This window comes from Aspergillus fijiensis, assembly GCF_003184825.1.
Source record: "Aspergillus fijiensis CBS 313.89 unplaced genomic scaffold BO72scaffold_44, whole genome shotgun sequence".
In the NCBI taxonomy this organism is placed as follows: Eukaryota; Fungi; Ascomycota; class Eurotiomycetes; order Eurotiales; family Aspergillaceae; genus Aspergillus; species Aspergillus fijiensis.
Window position 1 is genome coordinate 97,640 of NW_024469020.1, and position 16,006 is coordinate 113,645.

The following is a 16,006-nucleotide window of genomic DNA, read 5'->3' on the forward strand; positions in this document are numbered from 1 at the left end:
ACGACTAGCCGCGCCTGACTTGCCTGCGCTGCCCGTCGGAGCACCGGAACAAAAAAAAAAGAGGTGAGTACTGAGCGCAACGTACTATTTGGGCAAGAATTATGCAGTCAGTCAGTCCCCTCGCAAGATCCCAATTCTTGGGCTTTCCCTATGCTTTGTTGCTGGTTCGATCAAATAATTACCCCAGCGACGAACCGGTGGTTCGACTGAACCAGACTCTTTGATCGACTTTTTTCACCAAGAGAGGCACGAACGGCTGGAGAGGCGAATCTCTTTCTTTCTGGAAGGTCCATTGTTCCCCATTCTGGGCCTAAACCAGCGCCAATACTAAGCCGAACCACAGGTGAACAAAGGGCATTGCAAGCAAGCAATTGAACCTTACTAGGCCGGAGGTTTGGCGCAGGGCTTAATTTTCCACGGAACAACCCACCAATTTGACCTCCCGAACAGCCCAGACTTTTTGTTCTGCGAGATCAAGTGGAGATTAGAAGCGCTGAAGGAGGCACCAGAGAGGAGGATAGTACGGTACGATTTATGGAGTAGAGCAAAAAGAGGAGAGGAAAAAAAGAGAGAGCAAAGAGAGCAAAGAGAGATCATCTCCCCTCCCCAATAACGTTACGAGTTGACTAGTGACTCGACTGTGACTGTTGCCTCTTTCCTTTGCTTTCCTCCTTCGGTCCCGTCCCTCGTCTGCCCTTTTCTTTCCTTCCTCCCCGGGCCTCTTCTTTTCCCTCCTCTTTCCCCTCTTTCTTTTCTCCCATTCCTCCTTGGGGGTTATTCGCCGTTCCTTTCTCGTACTTTGATTCTTACATCCTCGATCGGAGAATCCTGGATCCCCTTCCTTTCCTTTCCCTCCTTCCCTGCCTTCATACCTCGAAAGGCTTTTAATTCTATTCTCTTCCGTGGCGCGTCCTGGTTGTCCGCCCGGACCTTCTCACATCTCGGTGCTGCTGCTGCGTTGAAGTCGTCGGCTCCCCCTTGACCCGTGCAGTCCATCCTTTCCGAATATCCTATTTGCCTTCCGACCAACTGTTTTCTTCCTTTCTGCTGTGCACGAATTATTCTGGAAGAAATACACAAAACCTTTCGATAGGAAACGTCCACTGATTCGATCTCTTTCGGAATCTCAAGAGCGCTTCAGTCGTATCTGATAACGGACATTCCGGCAATCGATCTTCCATTCCTTCTTGGTCTCCGCCACCCCGCGATCATCCACTACACATTCTCGGTCTATTCCACGCAAGGCGACTGGCACTTTTGCAAACGAATTGAGTACTTGGAGAGAGGCGTCTAAAAATAGGAGACAACGTCCACGGCAAAATCCATATCTTCTTACTAAAAGAAGCGAACGACACACAAACAAATAGGCCGACTGGTCCAGTCGAATAGATCGGCCCTTATCAGCACCGATTGATCATCCCGGCCGTCTGTTGTTCGTATAGATCCCGAGTATTACCACCACCATGTCGACTCTCACCAGGGCCTTCACGAAGCGCAGCAAGCGCCCTGAGGTTTCCGCGCCGATGCCTTACCGTGAGGGACATTCTAAGTTCAGTGCAGGCACTATCAACCGAGGCAAGATCTCTGCGCCCGTTGAGTTATTGTCGACCACAAACATGCTGGCCTACAATGCTCCGGACCTTCATTCTGCGTCCTCATCTTCAACATCTTCAATTCAGTGGCCCGATGATTCAGATGTCTCCTTTACACAGCGCAGCTTTGGATCGCCTGTCACAACGCCGGGCGAATCCCCCGTTGATGCCGATCCCGCCCCTCTACCCACTTACTTTCCCAAGCGCTCAGCGACTGTTAGCAGCCACACTACTCCTCGTTCCTCTACATCCACTGCGTCTTCAGCGGAGGCACCTCTAGTACCTAAGCGCGCCCTGTCTCACACGAAGCGCTCGCATCAAGAGCTAGCCCGCAAACGATCTGTGTCTCGACTGTCACCACCTCCCTTGAACTCGACACGCAGCACCTCCGCTGTTCGTCAAGGTTCTGAGGCTTATCACATGGAACCTCACCCTTTCAGCAAAGAACTTGAGCAGGTGAACGAGGTCGTCGAGGAGTTCGGTGGTACGCGCGTGCTCGATGAGGAAGAACTGATCTTGCGAGACAAAGGGTTGAGGAAGTTCACTGTTGATGAGTATCTGGTTGAGATTGAAGACTTCTATGGGAGCGTGTTCGATGATCGGCGAGGACCAATTGCCTCTGGCACCTGGCTCTAAGCAGCTGGCGCTCCTTTCCATTCCTTCACGTTTTCCGATGGCCACTGTCCAGTGAGATGGCATTTTTCTTCTGGGTACTGGATTATCCCTTTCTTTTAATCAGGTGCTAGCCTGTGTTATGACCCACTCGTATTCACTCTTTTAATGTCTTGTCCTATATTTGCCGTTCTGAACCTTCATCCGCTATATACCACGGGAGGATTGTGATTGTCTGTGTCCCATGTTTGTTTCTCCTTGGTCTGTTGTGTATTGTGGCTGTTATGTGAAAACATTGCATATCTGTCTGATAGAGATGTTAATCTGTGCTAGTCACCGAATGCGACCATGGATTCTGTCTTTGCTTATTTCCGGCAATAGTGGTTTGCTTTTTGCTAGTGAATACTTGCCTTTCCCAATGCAATAAGTTCTCATATTATGTGCAGAAAGCGTCGAGATGTAGATCAGGTTGAGGCCGAAAGTGGAGCGAAGAGACAGATTACAACCGGAAACATACATATGCCCCAAAGTCCCAAGTCCCAAGTAGGTAAGGCCTCAGGCGCGAGGGTCACGCGCTAGTCACGGGGTAGCGGCCTCAGGCTCCACATCCGCCCCACACCCAAAAAATTTCACGCTGTGTTTCCTTCTACGTCTTCTCCGCCTTGCGTTCAGATTCCTATCTTTCCTCTCCTTCCAGCCGTTCTCCCCTCTGTTGAAGTCTACCTGCGCCCGTCTCCCACGTTGTCCCCCTGTCCTGGCGCTGTGTGTGTCTTTTAATGGATAGATCAAGGTGCTTATTTCCTTGATCATTTACTGTGTCCATCCCCTGTAGCAACGTCCGAGGCTCACTGAGCGACTTGCCTCAGCCGTGTTGTGTGCATCGCGTTTACCATCCACCGTCTGACCTGTCGACAGCTCTCGTCTGTCATCTCCCCCACGCTGAACCCTTCTTTCATTCGTCCTGAATGGAATCCGGTTACTGCTCCAATACCCTTGCGTTCATCCTTCCATAGAAATATCAGTTCGGTCATGGTCGGATCCATTGCCACCGCCTCGCGCAGGCCGTTGACCAATCCTTCTAAGATGCTAGCCAAAGCGTCCCCCGTGCCCATTCTGAAAACACCCAAACGAGAGAACTCAGTGATCGGCATAAAGCGCAGGATGGAAGACGACGATCTCTCTCTGTCACCCTCTTCGTCGCTGACCTCCGAGACCGAATTCAACCCCAGTCCTCGCAAGCGAGCTAGGGTCAAGTTTGAACCGGAGGTGGAGATGCGCGAACTTCCATACTATGAGAGAGCGCCCGAGCGGGAGTCGAAACCAGAAAAGAGTGCCTCGGTGGTCCGAGAGGAGGTGCGCCGGGCCATCCAACGGCATGTTTCTGGCACCGACAGTGAGGCGTATGACCGGATCAAGGAGCTCTTCTCGGTGGACCCTCGGCGCCCGGATGAGGATCACATTCTTCTATCTGATGTACCTACACCCACATCCTTGAGATATCATCTGATGGGTCTTTCGTCAAACGTTGCCGCGCTAGATCGCAGTTGCAACGGGCTAGTCCAGGCTGTGCTGAATAGTGTGTGGCTCGGCCGCGACGAGTCCTATATCAAGCTGTATATACGCTTCCTTGGTAATCTTGCTGCCGCCCAGGGCATTTATCTGGGACCAGTGCTCAAGATGCTGGTTAATTACATGGGCGAGCTACCCAAGGACACTGGCAAGGTGCCGGGTTACGTCCCCGTGCCAGCATCGGAGATCTACATGCGAGTCCATATGGCCCTACGCTATGTCATGCAGTTAATCCCGTCTGGCAGTGGATCGCTATCTCCAATCTTGTCCGTGCATTTCCCCTTCGATACGGATTCTGCCAAGGCCAACATTGCCTACACGAGCAACTTGCTCAAGATCAGCAGCTATACACCGGAGCTGCAAGCAGACATTCTAGCTCTGATCACAGAGAAAGTCGTCAAGATTGACGTTCAGATCCAGGTTGATCTGGAAGAAATCGAGGACGAAGTAGGCGAAGACGTTTTGCGCGGCGTCTCGCCAGAGGCTATCATGGCCGACGAGGACGAGGACGATGACGATGACGACGCTTCCGTCCTGAGCGATGAGTCTGTAGACGACGACTCTCAGCGTATCAAGACCGTTCGCGACAACATCCTTAAGCTGGACGGCATGATCGATTTGTTATTCGAATACTACGCACCGGCGTTCGCATCCGGCTCCCTTCAGGATAAGGAGAATGCCCTCGAGCTCTTGTTGAGCCACTTTCAAACCATTATTCTTCCCAACCACCGCTCCCGCCACACTCAGTTCCTCCTGTTTCACTATTCCCAAACATCTCCCGAACTCGCGGAACGCTTCGCTTCCACCTGTATTCACACTATGACCAATCGGAGGCAACCGGCCATCTTGCGGCAATCAGCTGTCGCCTATCTGGCTAGTCTTGTCGCGCGTGGCGCCCATATCTCTGGCGAGATGGCGCGAGATGTGTTCGACCTGCTGGGTGCGGAATTGACCAGCTTCCGTAACGAATTCGAGGACACGTGCCGGGGACCCGACCCCCGACGATACGGCCTCTTTTACTCGATATCCCAGGCATTGCTCTATATTTTCTGTTTCCGGTGGCGGGACCTGACCACGGCGGCAGTTGAAGGCGACACGCCAGAGCAAGTTGAAGAACTGGAACCGGAAGACATCCTATTCCCGCCCTCGGTCAAGGAGGTGCTTCGTCAAACTATCTACTCAAAGCTCAACCCGCTCAAAGTGTGCTCGCCCGCAATCGTGACACAGTTCGCCCGGATGTCTCAACACTTCAACCTCATGTATGTGTACAGCATTCTGGAGACAAACAAGCGCGTTCGGATTTCGACCTATCGTAGCTTGTCTGCATTGGCGGACCCGCGCTTCCACCAAGTGGAGCGTGAGATCCGCGCAGGAGATGACATCGGTTATCAAGCGGACTCTTACTTCCCCTTCGATCCATACCAACTCCCTCGCAGTCGCCGCTGGCTGGAGGGTGACTACGTCGAGTGGCGGGGTATTCCGGGGTTGGATAATGACGAGGATGACGAGGACGACAGTGAGGCAGATGACGATGAGGATGTGTCCGACGACGACTTGAGCATTGGGACCGAGACTGATGACGACATGTAATGGATGAACAAAAGTGTTTTCTGGTGAAGGACCGAAGAAAAGCAAAAGCGCTGATTCTGTGTTTCTTGTGCTTGGCGAGCCCAATACCCTTTTCTCTCTTAGATCTGTTCGTTTCCATTTTGGTTGTCCTTTTCTTTCACTCTTCCGTTCTAGCCAGCTGTTGTCTCGAACTGATTTCATTTGATGCATGGGGGCTACCTGACCATGATGTGAGAATGATTCTGGTATTTAAAAAATTCATCTACATAGCCAATTGGATGATATTTTTCCAAATCTATCTGACGTCTTTCCCCAATTGTTCTTCTAGTCTTATATATTGTCGTTGCAGAAACGTTGGATATCGGCTCGCCTGCAGGATCCAGGCTGTATAGGCCTTTTTGTATGATTTTGATTACAAATTGCCCGGTTAGCTCAATGGTCAGAGCGTCCGACTTTTAATCGGAAGGTTGCGAGTTCGACCCTCGCATCGGGCGGTTTTTCTTTTTGTTTTGCCTTTTCCTTGCAATAGATATTCGCGGATACGTAGGCATCTCCCGGTAGGAGATTCCTTGATGTAACAGTGATGGAAAAGAAAAGAAAAAAAAAGGAAAGAAAACAAACATGCTCTACCGAAGGAATCGAGTAAGAATGGGTGGGTTGTATCCCTGGGAGGAGGGAAGCCTAGAACAGAAATGCCCGCTTGAATAATTGTGTTCGTACTGCTGCTGTATGGAAAATTGAACGAGTTGCCATCATTTGACAGCCCTTTTTGTGGAATATTCTTATCCTATAATCGGCCACCTATCCTGTGACAAGTAGAGTAGTTCCGCCCCAAGGTGCTACCCCTCCTCCTTATGTCCATATCAGATTCGATGTAGCAAGGTTCTATGCGAATTTCCTTTCGGCTGGCCCGGAATGGGGCACTCTAATGTCTGGCGAAAGGGAGGTCTGGCTGGCCGGGATGCAGTGCTGCCTATGTTTGCAGCGCGTCTGTCCTATTCATAATATGAGCATTATCATGCTTTTAGTAAATCTCAAGAAAAGTAGGAAATGAGTAGACTAGAATAAAGGAGAGGGGCAGAAGGAAAGGGGTCAATTCTCCAATGCGCCGTTGAATGCATAGATGCGCCAGTTCAAATCACCACCAGCTTTGTTTGTATGGTATATAACCCAGTACTTGGTATACCTTTCAACCAACGCCCCGTTGGCACAATTGGTCAGCGCGTGAGACTTTTAATCTCAAGGTTGTGAGTTCGAGCCTCACACGGGGCGCAAGTTTCTTTTTGACCCGTTGGGCTTTGTGCTCTTTTGCCACCCCCGCGCTGGGTTTACCATATATTCTCTGTTGGGCGACGCTTTCTCCAACCAGGCCCGGTTGGCACAATTGGTCAGCGCGTGAGACTTTTATGATATCTCCCGTTTGGGAGTCATAATAGTGATCTCAAGGTTACGAGTTCGAGCCTCGTATCGGGCGAGGTTATTCTTTTTCTTTTCTTTCCCCTTTGTTTTTTGAACTACCTTCTCGAGGCCAATGTCCCGTGGAGCACTTGATGGTTTGATGTAAGGGCTTTTTTTGTATTTTTCGTTTTATTGCCCCCCCCCCCGGCCCTTTTCTACCGCATTTATCTCGTAATTGGACGGGATGTTTGTGGAATATCCATGAGCTCCATGCGCGAGACTAATCTACGGTACGTACCCTGGTAGCCCTGCCGCGGATATATTCTGCGATCTATACTTCCGCTCGGTTATCTCGACTAGGCGAATGCAAAGAATGTCAACTCGCCTTAGATTTGATCGCTTCCCACGAGATAAGGTCAGTATCAACAAATAGCAAGTCCCCACCACGTATCAAACCCACCTAACACACAATGGCACGACGATAGGATATGCACGTTCTATATGCGTCCAATAACTAGGAACACAAGCACGTGGTAACCGAGTAGAGAATGGTTCTGTGGACATGATGAACCATGACCCAGGTACAGACCACGAGCCCAGCTACACCATAGAGATAAGCCTCGGTTCATCAACGATGAGCCCTTCGGTCTCTCACAATGACTGATCGGTGACCAGCAGGTGTGTTGGAGCGAGTGCTGAATGGCTGTCAAGCAGTGTTGATGAGGCGAGGTTGATCAATGGCACCTCATAAGCAAACAAGTCTTCGAAGGGGCGATTTAAGATGGTCCCTGTGTGCTGTGCGGAGTGAAGAGCCATACCTTGTGAGTTGTAGCCGCGGAAAATACGCCGTAAGCTTTCTTAAAGAGGTCTGTCTTATGCACGAATCCCAGGATATTTATCTCAGAACCAACCCTCGAAACAGGATTGGTTGGGTCCTCATACGTATTAGATATCTGGCAGTTGTGCTGTTGATCATAAGCTCTATAGTTTCCACGAATCCGTTCCTCATCATGAACAGCTGATGGAGACCGAGGTAGTAGCCAACCGTGCCAGACTGGATCCCCTAGTTGGCCCTGCGCAGCTGCTTTCATCGAACTTGATGAGTCCGTAGGTTGAATAGGGCGGTTGGACATGAGTGGAATTGCTGTTCGCTCAATTGTCCTTCTTTCCCCGTTATGTTCTGTCTCACCCTTCTTAGCTGAAATGGGTCTAGGCTGAGTGATGGGCGGCGAACAGCCTTATCATAAGGTGATATATAGTCAGCGTAGAGTTCGAGGTGGGACTTGACGATAGAGATAGAACAGCGAACGTTTGGCTCGGTCTATTGAGTGTTGTGGCGTGACTCCGAATGTCAGAGAACAAGCAGGCTGCAAGCTTGGGATGGACTTGAGGCATAAAGCCTTCCTATCCCCCTTCCTCTTGGAGATCGAGACTGTCCCGAGCGTTGTCTCACCGCGAGGTAGATGTTCCAGTCAGTCAGAATTCTTGGAGCATGGCCATTGTCTGCCGATGTGAACGTATACGATAGCATAAAGTCAATATCTCCAGGTTGAAAGCTTTCGGACGTGACGAGATCGGAAATGAGATCTTTGATGACATGACAAGAGGATATGGTGGCTCATGACTTCTGTCATTTCACCACACCTCTACACCATGAGATGTAGTTGTCGTTCTGCTCTTGATCTCGAGGGGTTTCGGATGTCACGACAGAGAGGTAAACAGATGGAGGGGGCAATTGCCGAAATCGGATCTGGACGAAAGTCAAAAGCATTGACGCTTGACACCGATGGCAAGGGGGAGGGAGAGGGGAGGCAGGAAGGAAGGCAGGAGGTAAAAAGAGTCGAGCAAGGCAGCTAATGAGTGATACCCCTTCACTATGCCACTACCCCTCCGACCCCGCCCAAAAATTTCAACTATCGCATCAACACTCCAATTGGAGATAGGCAGGTCTGCTGCCCTACTGAGTGCTCATATGCCTACAACCAGGCACTTGAGGTCGATGGAGTTCCCAGGGCCCGCGCTAAGCTTCGGATCACCCTAGTTTTGGTTGCACTCGACATGATCATGGATATAGAGGTTCAAGAATACCGAGTCTTCTGGGTTGCCCTTGTATAGGGGGGAGGTAGACCGGTTCTAGTACAGCTATGTTGTGGTAGTCAGCAGGCGGGCAAACAGGGGTCTATATATCCGAGGTACGGGACTATTTCCCGCCCGTTCTAAATTTTCCCATGGCGAGATCATTCATATGCAAGAAACCGGTAGATCATGTCTGTACACTGCATTCCAGCAGTACAAGGATGTAAAAAGCAGCGAGTATACATATATACAAATAACAATGCCCACGAAGTAATGACGCCGTTTCCAACCATCGCAAATCACAGATGCCCCCCACCAAGAAGAATAAACCGCTTCAAGAATAGACAAACCCGCTCATCGCTCGAAAAGGAAACAAAGTCTCGGTCTTGCACTCAGCTGTTGTGTATGCGCATGCGTGTAAGTATACGGATACAACCCATTTTCTTTTGGGTGGGTTGCTCTACTCTTCTTTTGTTTCTTACGATTCAAAAATACGCTTCATGGCGGCACAAGCCTCCTGATAGAGGATATCCACCCGGACCTGATCCCGGAATGGATTGGGCGACTTATCCCATCCGTGCTGAACCTTCTCGATCATCATGGCGCGCACGTGCTTCTGGATCTTCTGCAGGCGGCGCACGAACACCTGACCCTCCTTGAGCAGCATGTCCCACTCGCAGATGTAGAGGAAGATGTCGTGCGGCAACGCGTCGCCGAGGATCTCGTCCGAGGCGCGCACGGGCGAGGCGTAGGGCGAGCGGCGGTCGGCGTGGTCGGGGAGGTAGGATTCATCGAAGAGATCGGTGAAGAAAGCGGGGAGGGTCTTGCTGGGCATGAGACTCATGGCGCGGCGGTGATCGCGGGACTCCTCGAAGTCGAGGATGGGATACCAGCAGAAGAGGGCGACGATGTTGAGCTCATTGGAAGGGGATTGGACGAGATGTTGGGAGGAGTCGGTGTGAATCACATGCGACAACGTGGAGTTGTTGGAGTTCTGTTGGCTTAGCAGGCCCCGGAGACGGAGCGGAACGGTTACCGCTAAATTGCCGCCAGCCGAGAAGCCGCTGAGGGCGATCCGGGAGACATCTAGACTCAGCTCCGTGGCGTGGGCGGCGAGATACTGCAGTGCGCGCACCCCGTCATCCACGGCCGCGGGAAACGGATGTTCGGGGGCTCGGCGATAGCCCACGCTCACAACGACGGCGCCGACTTCCGACAAGATGCATTGCGCCCAGCGGCTGTCGTCGGTGGCGTGGCCGAGGGTGAACCCGCCGCCGTGGAAGTTGACGACAACCGGAAGCCGGCGGCCTTCTTTTTTAGCGACCTGGTAGTCCTTTGGGCAATAGAAATGGAGATGGATCCGCGCGGAATGCGAGTCGGATTCAGAGGAGGGAAAGGAACGGCGAAAAGTTGGTCGAGAGGGACGTGGGGGTAGGACATCGTGGATAAACATGCCAATGCGCATAAGGAACCGCCAGAAGGTGGCCTGGACATACAACCACCAGCGGGACGAGTGAGCCATGATTGATTGGGCAGGTGACGATTCAAGCATGCACGGGAAGAATAAGGTTATGTTATGGTTATGGGGAAGAAGATGGATCCAGTATTATCCCCAGCGAGAAACTGGATGAGAGGTAGAGAGTGCCGGAGAGAGAGAGGGATAATGAGAATGGAGGATGAGGTGAGATGGGAAGGATGGAATGGTGATCAGTTAATGCCAAGCATGGGGCGTCTAATGCAGGATTGGCAGCGGGGAAGTACAGTACAATAATAATACTACTTTACAGTAAGTACGGAGTAGTATACGGAGTATCCGTCGATTGATTGATAGACAAGCATTCAAGGAGTGAAGTAATGCGACGAAGACGAAGACGAAGACGAAGCCAAAGGCCAAACCCAAAGTCTTGGATCACATCATAGTTCCTCAAGATTCCGGTTTTGACAAGGGGAGTGGTTGTTGCTTAGGGCTGAAAGACCAGAGAATTGAGAGAGAAAAGGGAAAGAAATCGCCGTTCCGACAACACTCTTTCATCATTCTCACATGACATCATGGCTTGCCGCCGGCCTCGGTCTCTGCGGTTTCCCGCAACTTTTCCTTCCATCCCACGCAACACAGTCAACCTTGTTGAAACACTGATCTTCCATTCGTGGCTTGTGCTCCCTCCTTTTTTTTTCTTGTCTTTTGCTTATTTTCTTTTCTGCTACTACGTATAGCTTTCTTGCTTGTTTGCTTGAATCCTGCTCCACCCGTGGTTCCCTTCGAATTGAACTTACTTGAGAATTAATAAACCTAGTAAGCATCTGGACCCTGGTTGGGCCCGATTTCTTCCCTCTTCGTATTAAAACGCTCACTGCATCCTTCTCCTCTCCCCTCCCTCCTCTCTTGTTTGCCCAGCCCCTCCTTCTGCTTAATTCTCTAGTTCTCTAGTCTTATTAATTAAGTACCCTTATCTTCCCTCTCTTACTCTTCCCCTCCTCCTCTTCGTCTTACTTCCTCTTCCCATCATCACATCCATAACACTAAAACTACCCCCCCTCCACTCCTCCCACTTGGGAGAACCACCCCTCACCATGTCTATCAAACGTGCTCTTTCGAAGATTAAAACTTCCAGAACGTCCACTTCAGAGGATGGCCACAGTAGCCCCTCCGTGTCCCTCTCCCCGCGTCGCAGCATCTTCAGCAACATCCTGCGCGATCGCGACTATGTTTCCTCCTCCGATGATGTTTCGGACGATTCCTCTGCCACCGGGGGAATGAGCAAGAACCAACAGAAGCGTCTGGCTCGGAAGCAACGCAAGGAAAGTTCGCGCCTCAGTGAGGATCGCCACTCAGAGGATTCGGATATGCGTCACAAGGAGGAGATTGCTACAGCCGCTCGCGAAGAGACCGCTGAGATGAAGGCTCGCTACGGCGAATTACCCCTCATGCAGTCCCGAACCCGGACTCATGAGCTACGTACTAATTTCACGGACATTTCTACCTCTCTGGTTGGCCAGGAAGTCTACTTCACGGCCCGCCTGCACATCATCCGTCGCATGAGCGCCAAGTTGGTCTTCTTGGTCTTCCGCCAGCAGTTGTTCACCTTCCAGGGCGTCCTGCATGATGAACCAGGCGTGGTCTCCCTAGCAATGGTTCATTGGGCCGAACATCTTCGCTTGGGCAGCATTGTTAGGGTTCGGGGCGTTGTTCAGGCGCCTCAGGTCCCCGTCTTGGGCTGCACCATCCATGATGTTGAAGTTGCTATCAAGGAGCTGCATCTCGTTGTTCGTCGCGAGGAGCCCGTCCCCTTCAGTGTTTACGAGGCCGAAATCCAGACAGCCGAGGAAGAACGTGTTGAGGGCCGACGCAGTCGCATTCCTGATAGAACTCGTCTCGTTAACCGTCTGCTTGACTTGCGCACTCCCACCTCTCAATCCATTTTCCGAATCCAGTCCGCTATCGGAAACCTCTTCCGTACCGCACTTGACGAACAGAATTTCATTGAGATCCACACCCCCAAGTTGCAAGGTTCCGCCACGGAGTCTGGCGCCAGTGTCTTTCATGTTCAATACTTTGGTCGGGATGCTTTCCTGGCTCAGAGTCCGCAATTGGCTAAGCAAATGGCCATCGCGGCTGACTTTGGCCGAGTCTATGAGATCGGTGCCGTCTTCCGTGCGGAGAATTCGAACACTCACCGCCACCTGACTGAATACACGGGCCTGGATATCGAGATGGCTATTGAGGAGCACTACCATGAGATGCTCGAGGTTTTGGACTCGGTTATCAAGAACATTCTGGAAGGTGTCTACCGCCGCTTCCGGCGCGAAGTTGACACCATCAAGCACCAATTCCCCTCTGAAGATGTTGTCTGGCTGGAGAAGACCCCAATCCTCCGATTCTCTGACGGCATCAAGATGCTGAACGACTCGGGCTGGCGGGACGAAGACGGCAACCCATTGCCTGAGGACGAGGATCTGAGTACCCGCGATGAAATTCGTCTGGGCGAGCTCGTGAAGGAGAAGTATGGTACCGACTACTACATCCTTGACAAGTTCCCCGTCAATGCTCGTCCTTTCTATACTATGCCCGACCCGGAGGACAGCCGGTTCACCAACTCCTTCGATATCTTCATTCGTGGCCAGGAAATTGTCTCTGGTGGCCAGCGTATCCACGATCCACACATGCTGGAGGAGAACATGAAGCGCGTGGGCATTCAGCCAGACACCATGGAGGAATACATGGAAGGCTTCCGCTGGGGAGCCCCCCCTCACGCGGGTGCTGGTGTCGGTCTTGAGCGCTTGCTGATGCTCTTGCTGAAACTGGGCAACATTCGCCTGGCTTCCCTCTTCCATCGTGATCCCCGTAGCTTCCCCGCGAAGCCCCCGGTGATGCAATTGCGTCATCCCGAATCGTCCACCATTGAACCTCCGTGGGTGCGCGACAAGAAGGGCAGTGTGGCGGAGAACGAAAGCGAGCTGCAACCCATCGAGCACCTTATCGCCAACTACGGTGACGCTACCTCCACTTCTTGGGGCGACGAACGTTTCAAGATCTGGCGTGACATGGGTACCGGAGCCGCCATTGCCTACGTTGTAAGCACGAGCAATTATGTGGTAATTCCCGGCAACCCTCTCTGCGACACCCGGCAATACCGTCAAGTGATCATCCAATTCCTGCAGTGGCTGCGGCGCGAGACCAAGTACAAGCCTGTCTGGCTTCTATGCTCAGCTGAGGTTGAAGACGTGCTTGGTGAACGTCTCGGCTGGCGCACTTTGTCTTGCATTGCCGAGGAGCGTGTCGATCCCTCGCGCAATATGGCCGCCACGGATGGCGAGATTGCCCGCAAGATTCGCCGTGCAGAGAACGAAGAGGTCAAGGTGGTGGCCCTCAAGAATGGAGAAATGGTGTCGGATGAGGTGCGCGAGAAGATCGACCAGCGCATTCAAGACTGGCTGAACAACCGCAAGGGCACCCAGGTGCACTTGTCTGAAATTCGTCCATGGCGCGATCCTGAGCACCGCTGGTATTTCTATGCTGTCGACAAGTCGGGCACTATTTGCGCCTTCGTGGCACTGGCCACCCTGGCGCCTGTGCACGGCATGCAGATCAAGTATAGCTTTGATTTCCCGGGCGCACCCAACGGAGTCATCGAGTATATTGTCACCCAGGCGATCCAGACGGCGGCTGCTGCCGGTGTCAAGTCTCTGACGTTCGGTGCTGGCGCAATGTCCACGCTCACACCAGGACACAACTTGAAGGGCCCCAAGATCAAGATGTTGCAGCACACCTACGACACGATCGCCAAGCAATTCGGCTTGGTCCGCAAGAGCGAGTTCCGAGCCAAGCTGGGTGCTACGGACGATCCGCTTTACATCGCCTATCCCCCGCATGGCATGGGCACCAAGGGTATGCGGGCCGTGCTTCATTTCTTTGAAGATTAGAGTTTCTCTAGAGAAAAGCTATCTTTACTACAAGGTATAAGCAGATGTACCTATTAGAGGATGCTTTGCTTTTCCTTACTGCCTTCGAAGATGGTTTGTCAGTTATGGGTTGTTATTACTGCTGCTGCTGCCTTTTCACTATTCCCCCTCTTGTTTTGGTACTTGATTGCTCGATCTACCCCCTGATGTCGTCTTTCGTTTCGATCTAGCTGATGATACATAATTGTGTTGTGATAATAGACGCTCACATGCCATGATTGAATGATCTTAATGTTATTATGTTTGCCTGGTGCTTGCTGCCCACAACCATGAATGTAATTCCAAGCCTTTTCCCAATACACGTCCAATTATATTATACATTTCCCAAGTCACGCAGTTGACGCTGTCGTACTGAATCATAATCAATATATTTACACATAATTGAAACCGGACTATATTAAATCAGAAGCGAGAGATTACTGTATCTTCTTCGCCTCCCTCTCACCACCAATCTCTCCTTCCTGCTCCTGCTCCTGCTCCTCCGAAGCGATCGAATCCACGACCCGCCCCAGCTCCGCAACCACCCACCGGCCCACGAAGACCGCGACCCCAGCCACAACCACCACCCACCCGGCGGTCGGGACCAAGCTGCGCGGAAACACATTGCCCAGATACGGATCCAGGATCACATCCACCACGACGGGGGGCACGGTCTCCATGAGCTCCGGATCGGTGGAGTAGTAATCCGCCGCGGCGCGCACTCGCAGGAACAGCACTGAGTCCGCGACCGGGGCCGTATCCTCGACGGGACTGCTGCTGGCCGTCGTGATTCGCGAATGTGGGCTGAGCATCCCGATCCCGCCGCTGTGCCTTCCTTTGGGGCTGGCGGGCTTTTTCTTCTGGCTGTACCGGACCTGTTTGTCTAGATCGGAGAGGAGGGCGAGGCCATTGTCGTCCAGGTGTTGCTGGTGGGCGAGGCGGGCGGTCGAGTAGGTGGTTATTGCGCCGAGGAGGTCCGGGGTTTCGAGGGCGTGCGGGAGGGTGTAGGTTGTTAGGTGGAAGGAGGTTGGTTGCTGTTTTTGGGGCCGGGTGATTAGTGATGCTGTTGCGGGATTTTTTTTTTTTTTTTTTTGCGTTGGCTTGGGGGAGAATTCTGGGAAGGGAAAGACGTACAGTGGCTAGCCAGCATATGCGTACTTCATAGCGTTTACCGGGGATCAGATGCTCGAGGAAGAACCATGAGTCTGTGCCGGCGGAGTCGGGGCTGGGGAAGGAGGCATTGAGCTTTGTGCGGTGGTGGAAGTACGAGGGGGATAAGCGTGGGAGGCCCAAGTCGTCGATGGGAGGCGTGAGAGTTGGAATCAGGGAGGGGGAGGGGCCGAGGAAGATGGTCTTTTCGACGTTGGCGCTCGTGCGCCGGGTGAGGAGGAGGAGGGTGGTGAGGAGGAGGATGAGGAGGTGGTGGTGGTGCATTGCGGTGGTGGCTTTTGTGGTGATTTCTTTTGATTTTCTTTTCTTATATGCGCAGCATTATGGAGCTGGGAAGGGTGGTGACACTAGATTAGTAGTCTACAGAGGTCAGTTTCTGGTAGAGGGTTGAGGAAGTGGAACTGAGGTGCATGCACTGCTGGCATACATACATACAGAGCTACTGCTTCTGGAGCTGCGCGGGAGCTGTAATTGATGGACAGGCTTGATGGGTGTTTATAGAGCGATTGTGGGATATGCGGAGAGTGAGAGAGTATGATATTAGAGTAGAACCCATGTCATCCTGGGCGAGAGGAGGTGAA

The 16,006-nt window shown here is 52.1% G+C and overlaps 5 protein-coding genes and 3 non-coding genes across 8 annotated transcripts; 6 read left to right on the top strand and 2 right to left on the bottom strand.

Moving 5' to 3' along the window:
* Positions 1 to 1,230: 1,230 nt before the first annotated feature.
* Positions 1,231 to 2,383, top strand: BO72DRAFT_190073 (uncharacterized protein). Its single transcript, XM_040939531.1, has one exon. The coding sequence runs from the start codon at positions 1,464 to 1,466 to the stop codon at positions 2,226 to 2,228; it is 765 nt and encodes a 254-aa protein (XP_040798848.1). The 5' UTR covers positions 1,231 to 1,463; the 3' UTR covers positions 2,229 to 2,383.
* Positions 2,384 to 2,871: 488 nt separating this feature from the next.
* BO72DRAFT_450292 (rDNA-binding RNA polymerase I transcriptional factor) lies at positions 2,872 to 5,629 on the top strand. Its single transcript, XM_040945219.1, has one exon. It carries the CDS (start codon positions 3,366 to 3,368, stop codon positions 5,361 to 5,363), a length of 1,998 nt encoding a protein of 665 aa, XP_040798849.1. The 5' UTR covers positions 2,872 to 3,365; the 3' UTR covers positions 5,364 to 5,629.
* Positions 5,630 to 5,763: 134 nt separating this feature from the next.
* BO72DRAFT_t208 lies at positions 5,764 to 5,836 on the top strand. Its single transcript has one exon. It is a non-coding gene; the product is annotated as a tRNA-Lys (tRNA).
* Positions 5,837 to 6,540: 704 nt separating this feature from the next.
* Positions 6,541 to 6,614, top strand: BO72DRAFT_t209. Its single transcript has one exon. It is a non-coding gene; the product is annotated as a tRNA-Lys (tRNA).
* A 97-nt stretch (positions 6,615 to 6,711) lies between these two features.
* BO72DRAFT_t210 lies at positions 6,712 to 6,816 on the top strand. Its single transcript has one exon. It is a non-coding gene; the product is annotated as a tRNA-Lys (tRNA).
* A 2,113-nt stretch (positions 6,817 to 8,929) lies between these two features.
* BO72DRAFT_450294 (alpha/beta hydrolase) lies at positions 8,930 to 10,757 on the bottom strand. Its single transcript, XM_040945220.1, has one exon. The coding sequence runs from the start codon at positions 10,336 to 10,338 to the stop codon at positions 9,295 to 9,297; it is 1,044 nt and encodes a 347-aa protein (XP_040798850.1). The 5' UTR covers positions 10,339 to 10,757; the 3' UTR covers positions 8,930 to 9,294.
* A 168-nt stretch (positions 10,758 to 10,925) lies between these two features.
* On the top strand, positions 10,926 to 14,705 carry erdS (aspartyl-tRNA synthetase, cytoplasmic). Its single transcript, XM_040945221.1, has one exon. It carries the CDS (start codon positions 11,388 to 11,390, stop codon positions 14,235 to 14,237), a length of 2,850 nt encoding a protein of 949 aa, XP_040798851.1. The 5' UTR covers positions 10,926 to 11,387; the 3' UTR covers positions 14,238 to 14,705.
* On the bottom strand, positions 14,516 to 16,000 carry BO72DRAFT_450296 (uncharacterized protein). The gene is made up of 3 exons (XM_040945222.1): positions 15,857 to 16,000; positions 15,390 to 15,785; positions 14,516 to 15,289 (listed from the first exon to the last, which is right to left on the bottom strand). Exons 2-3 carry the CDS (start codon positions 15,687 to 15,689, stop codon positions 14,693 to 14,695), a joined length of 897 nt encoding a protein of 298 aa, XP_040798852.1. The 5' UTR covers positions 15,690 to 15,785; positions 15,857 to 16,000; the 3' UTR covers positions 14,516 to 14,692.
* Between the last annotated feature and the right edge of the window lie 6 nt (positions 16,001 to 16,006).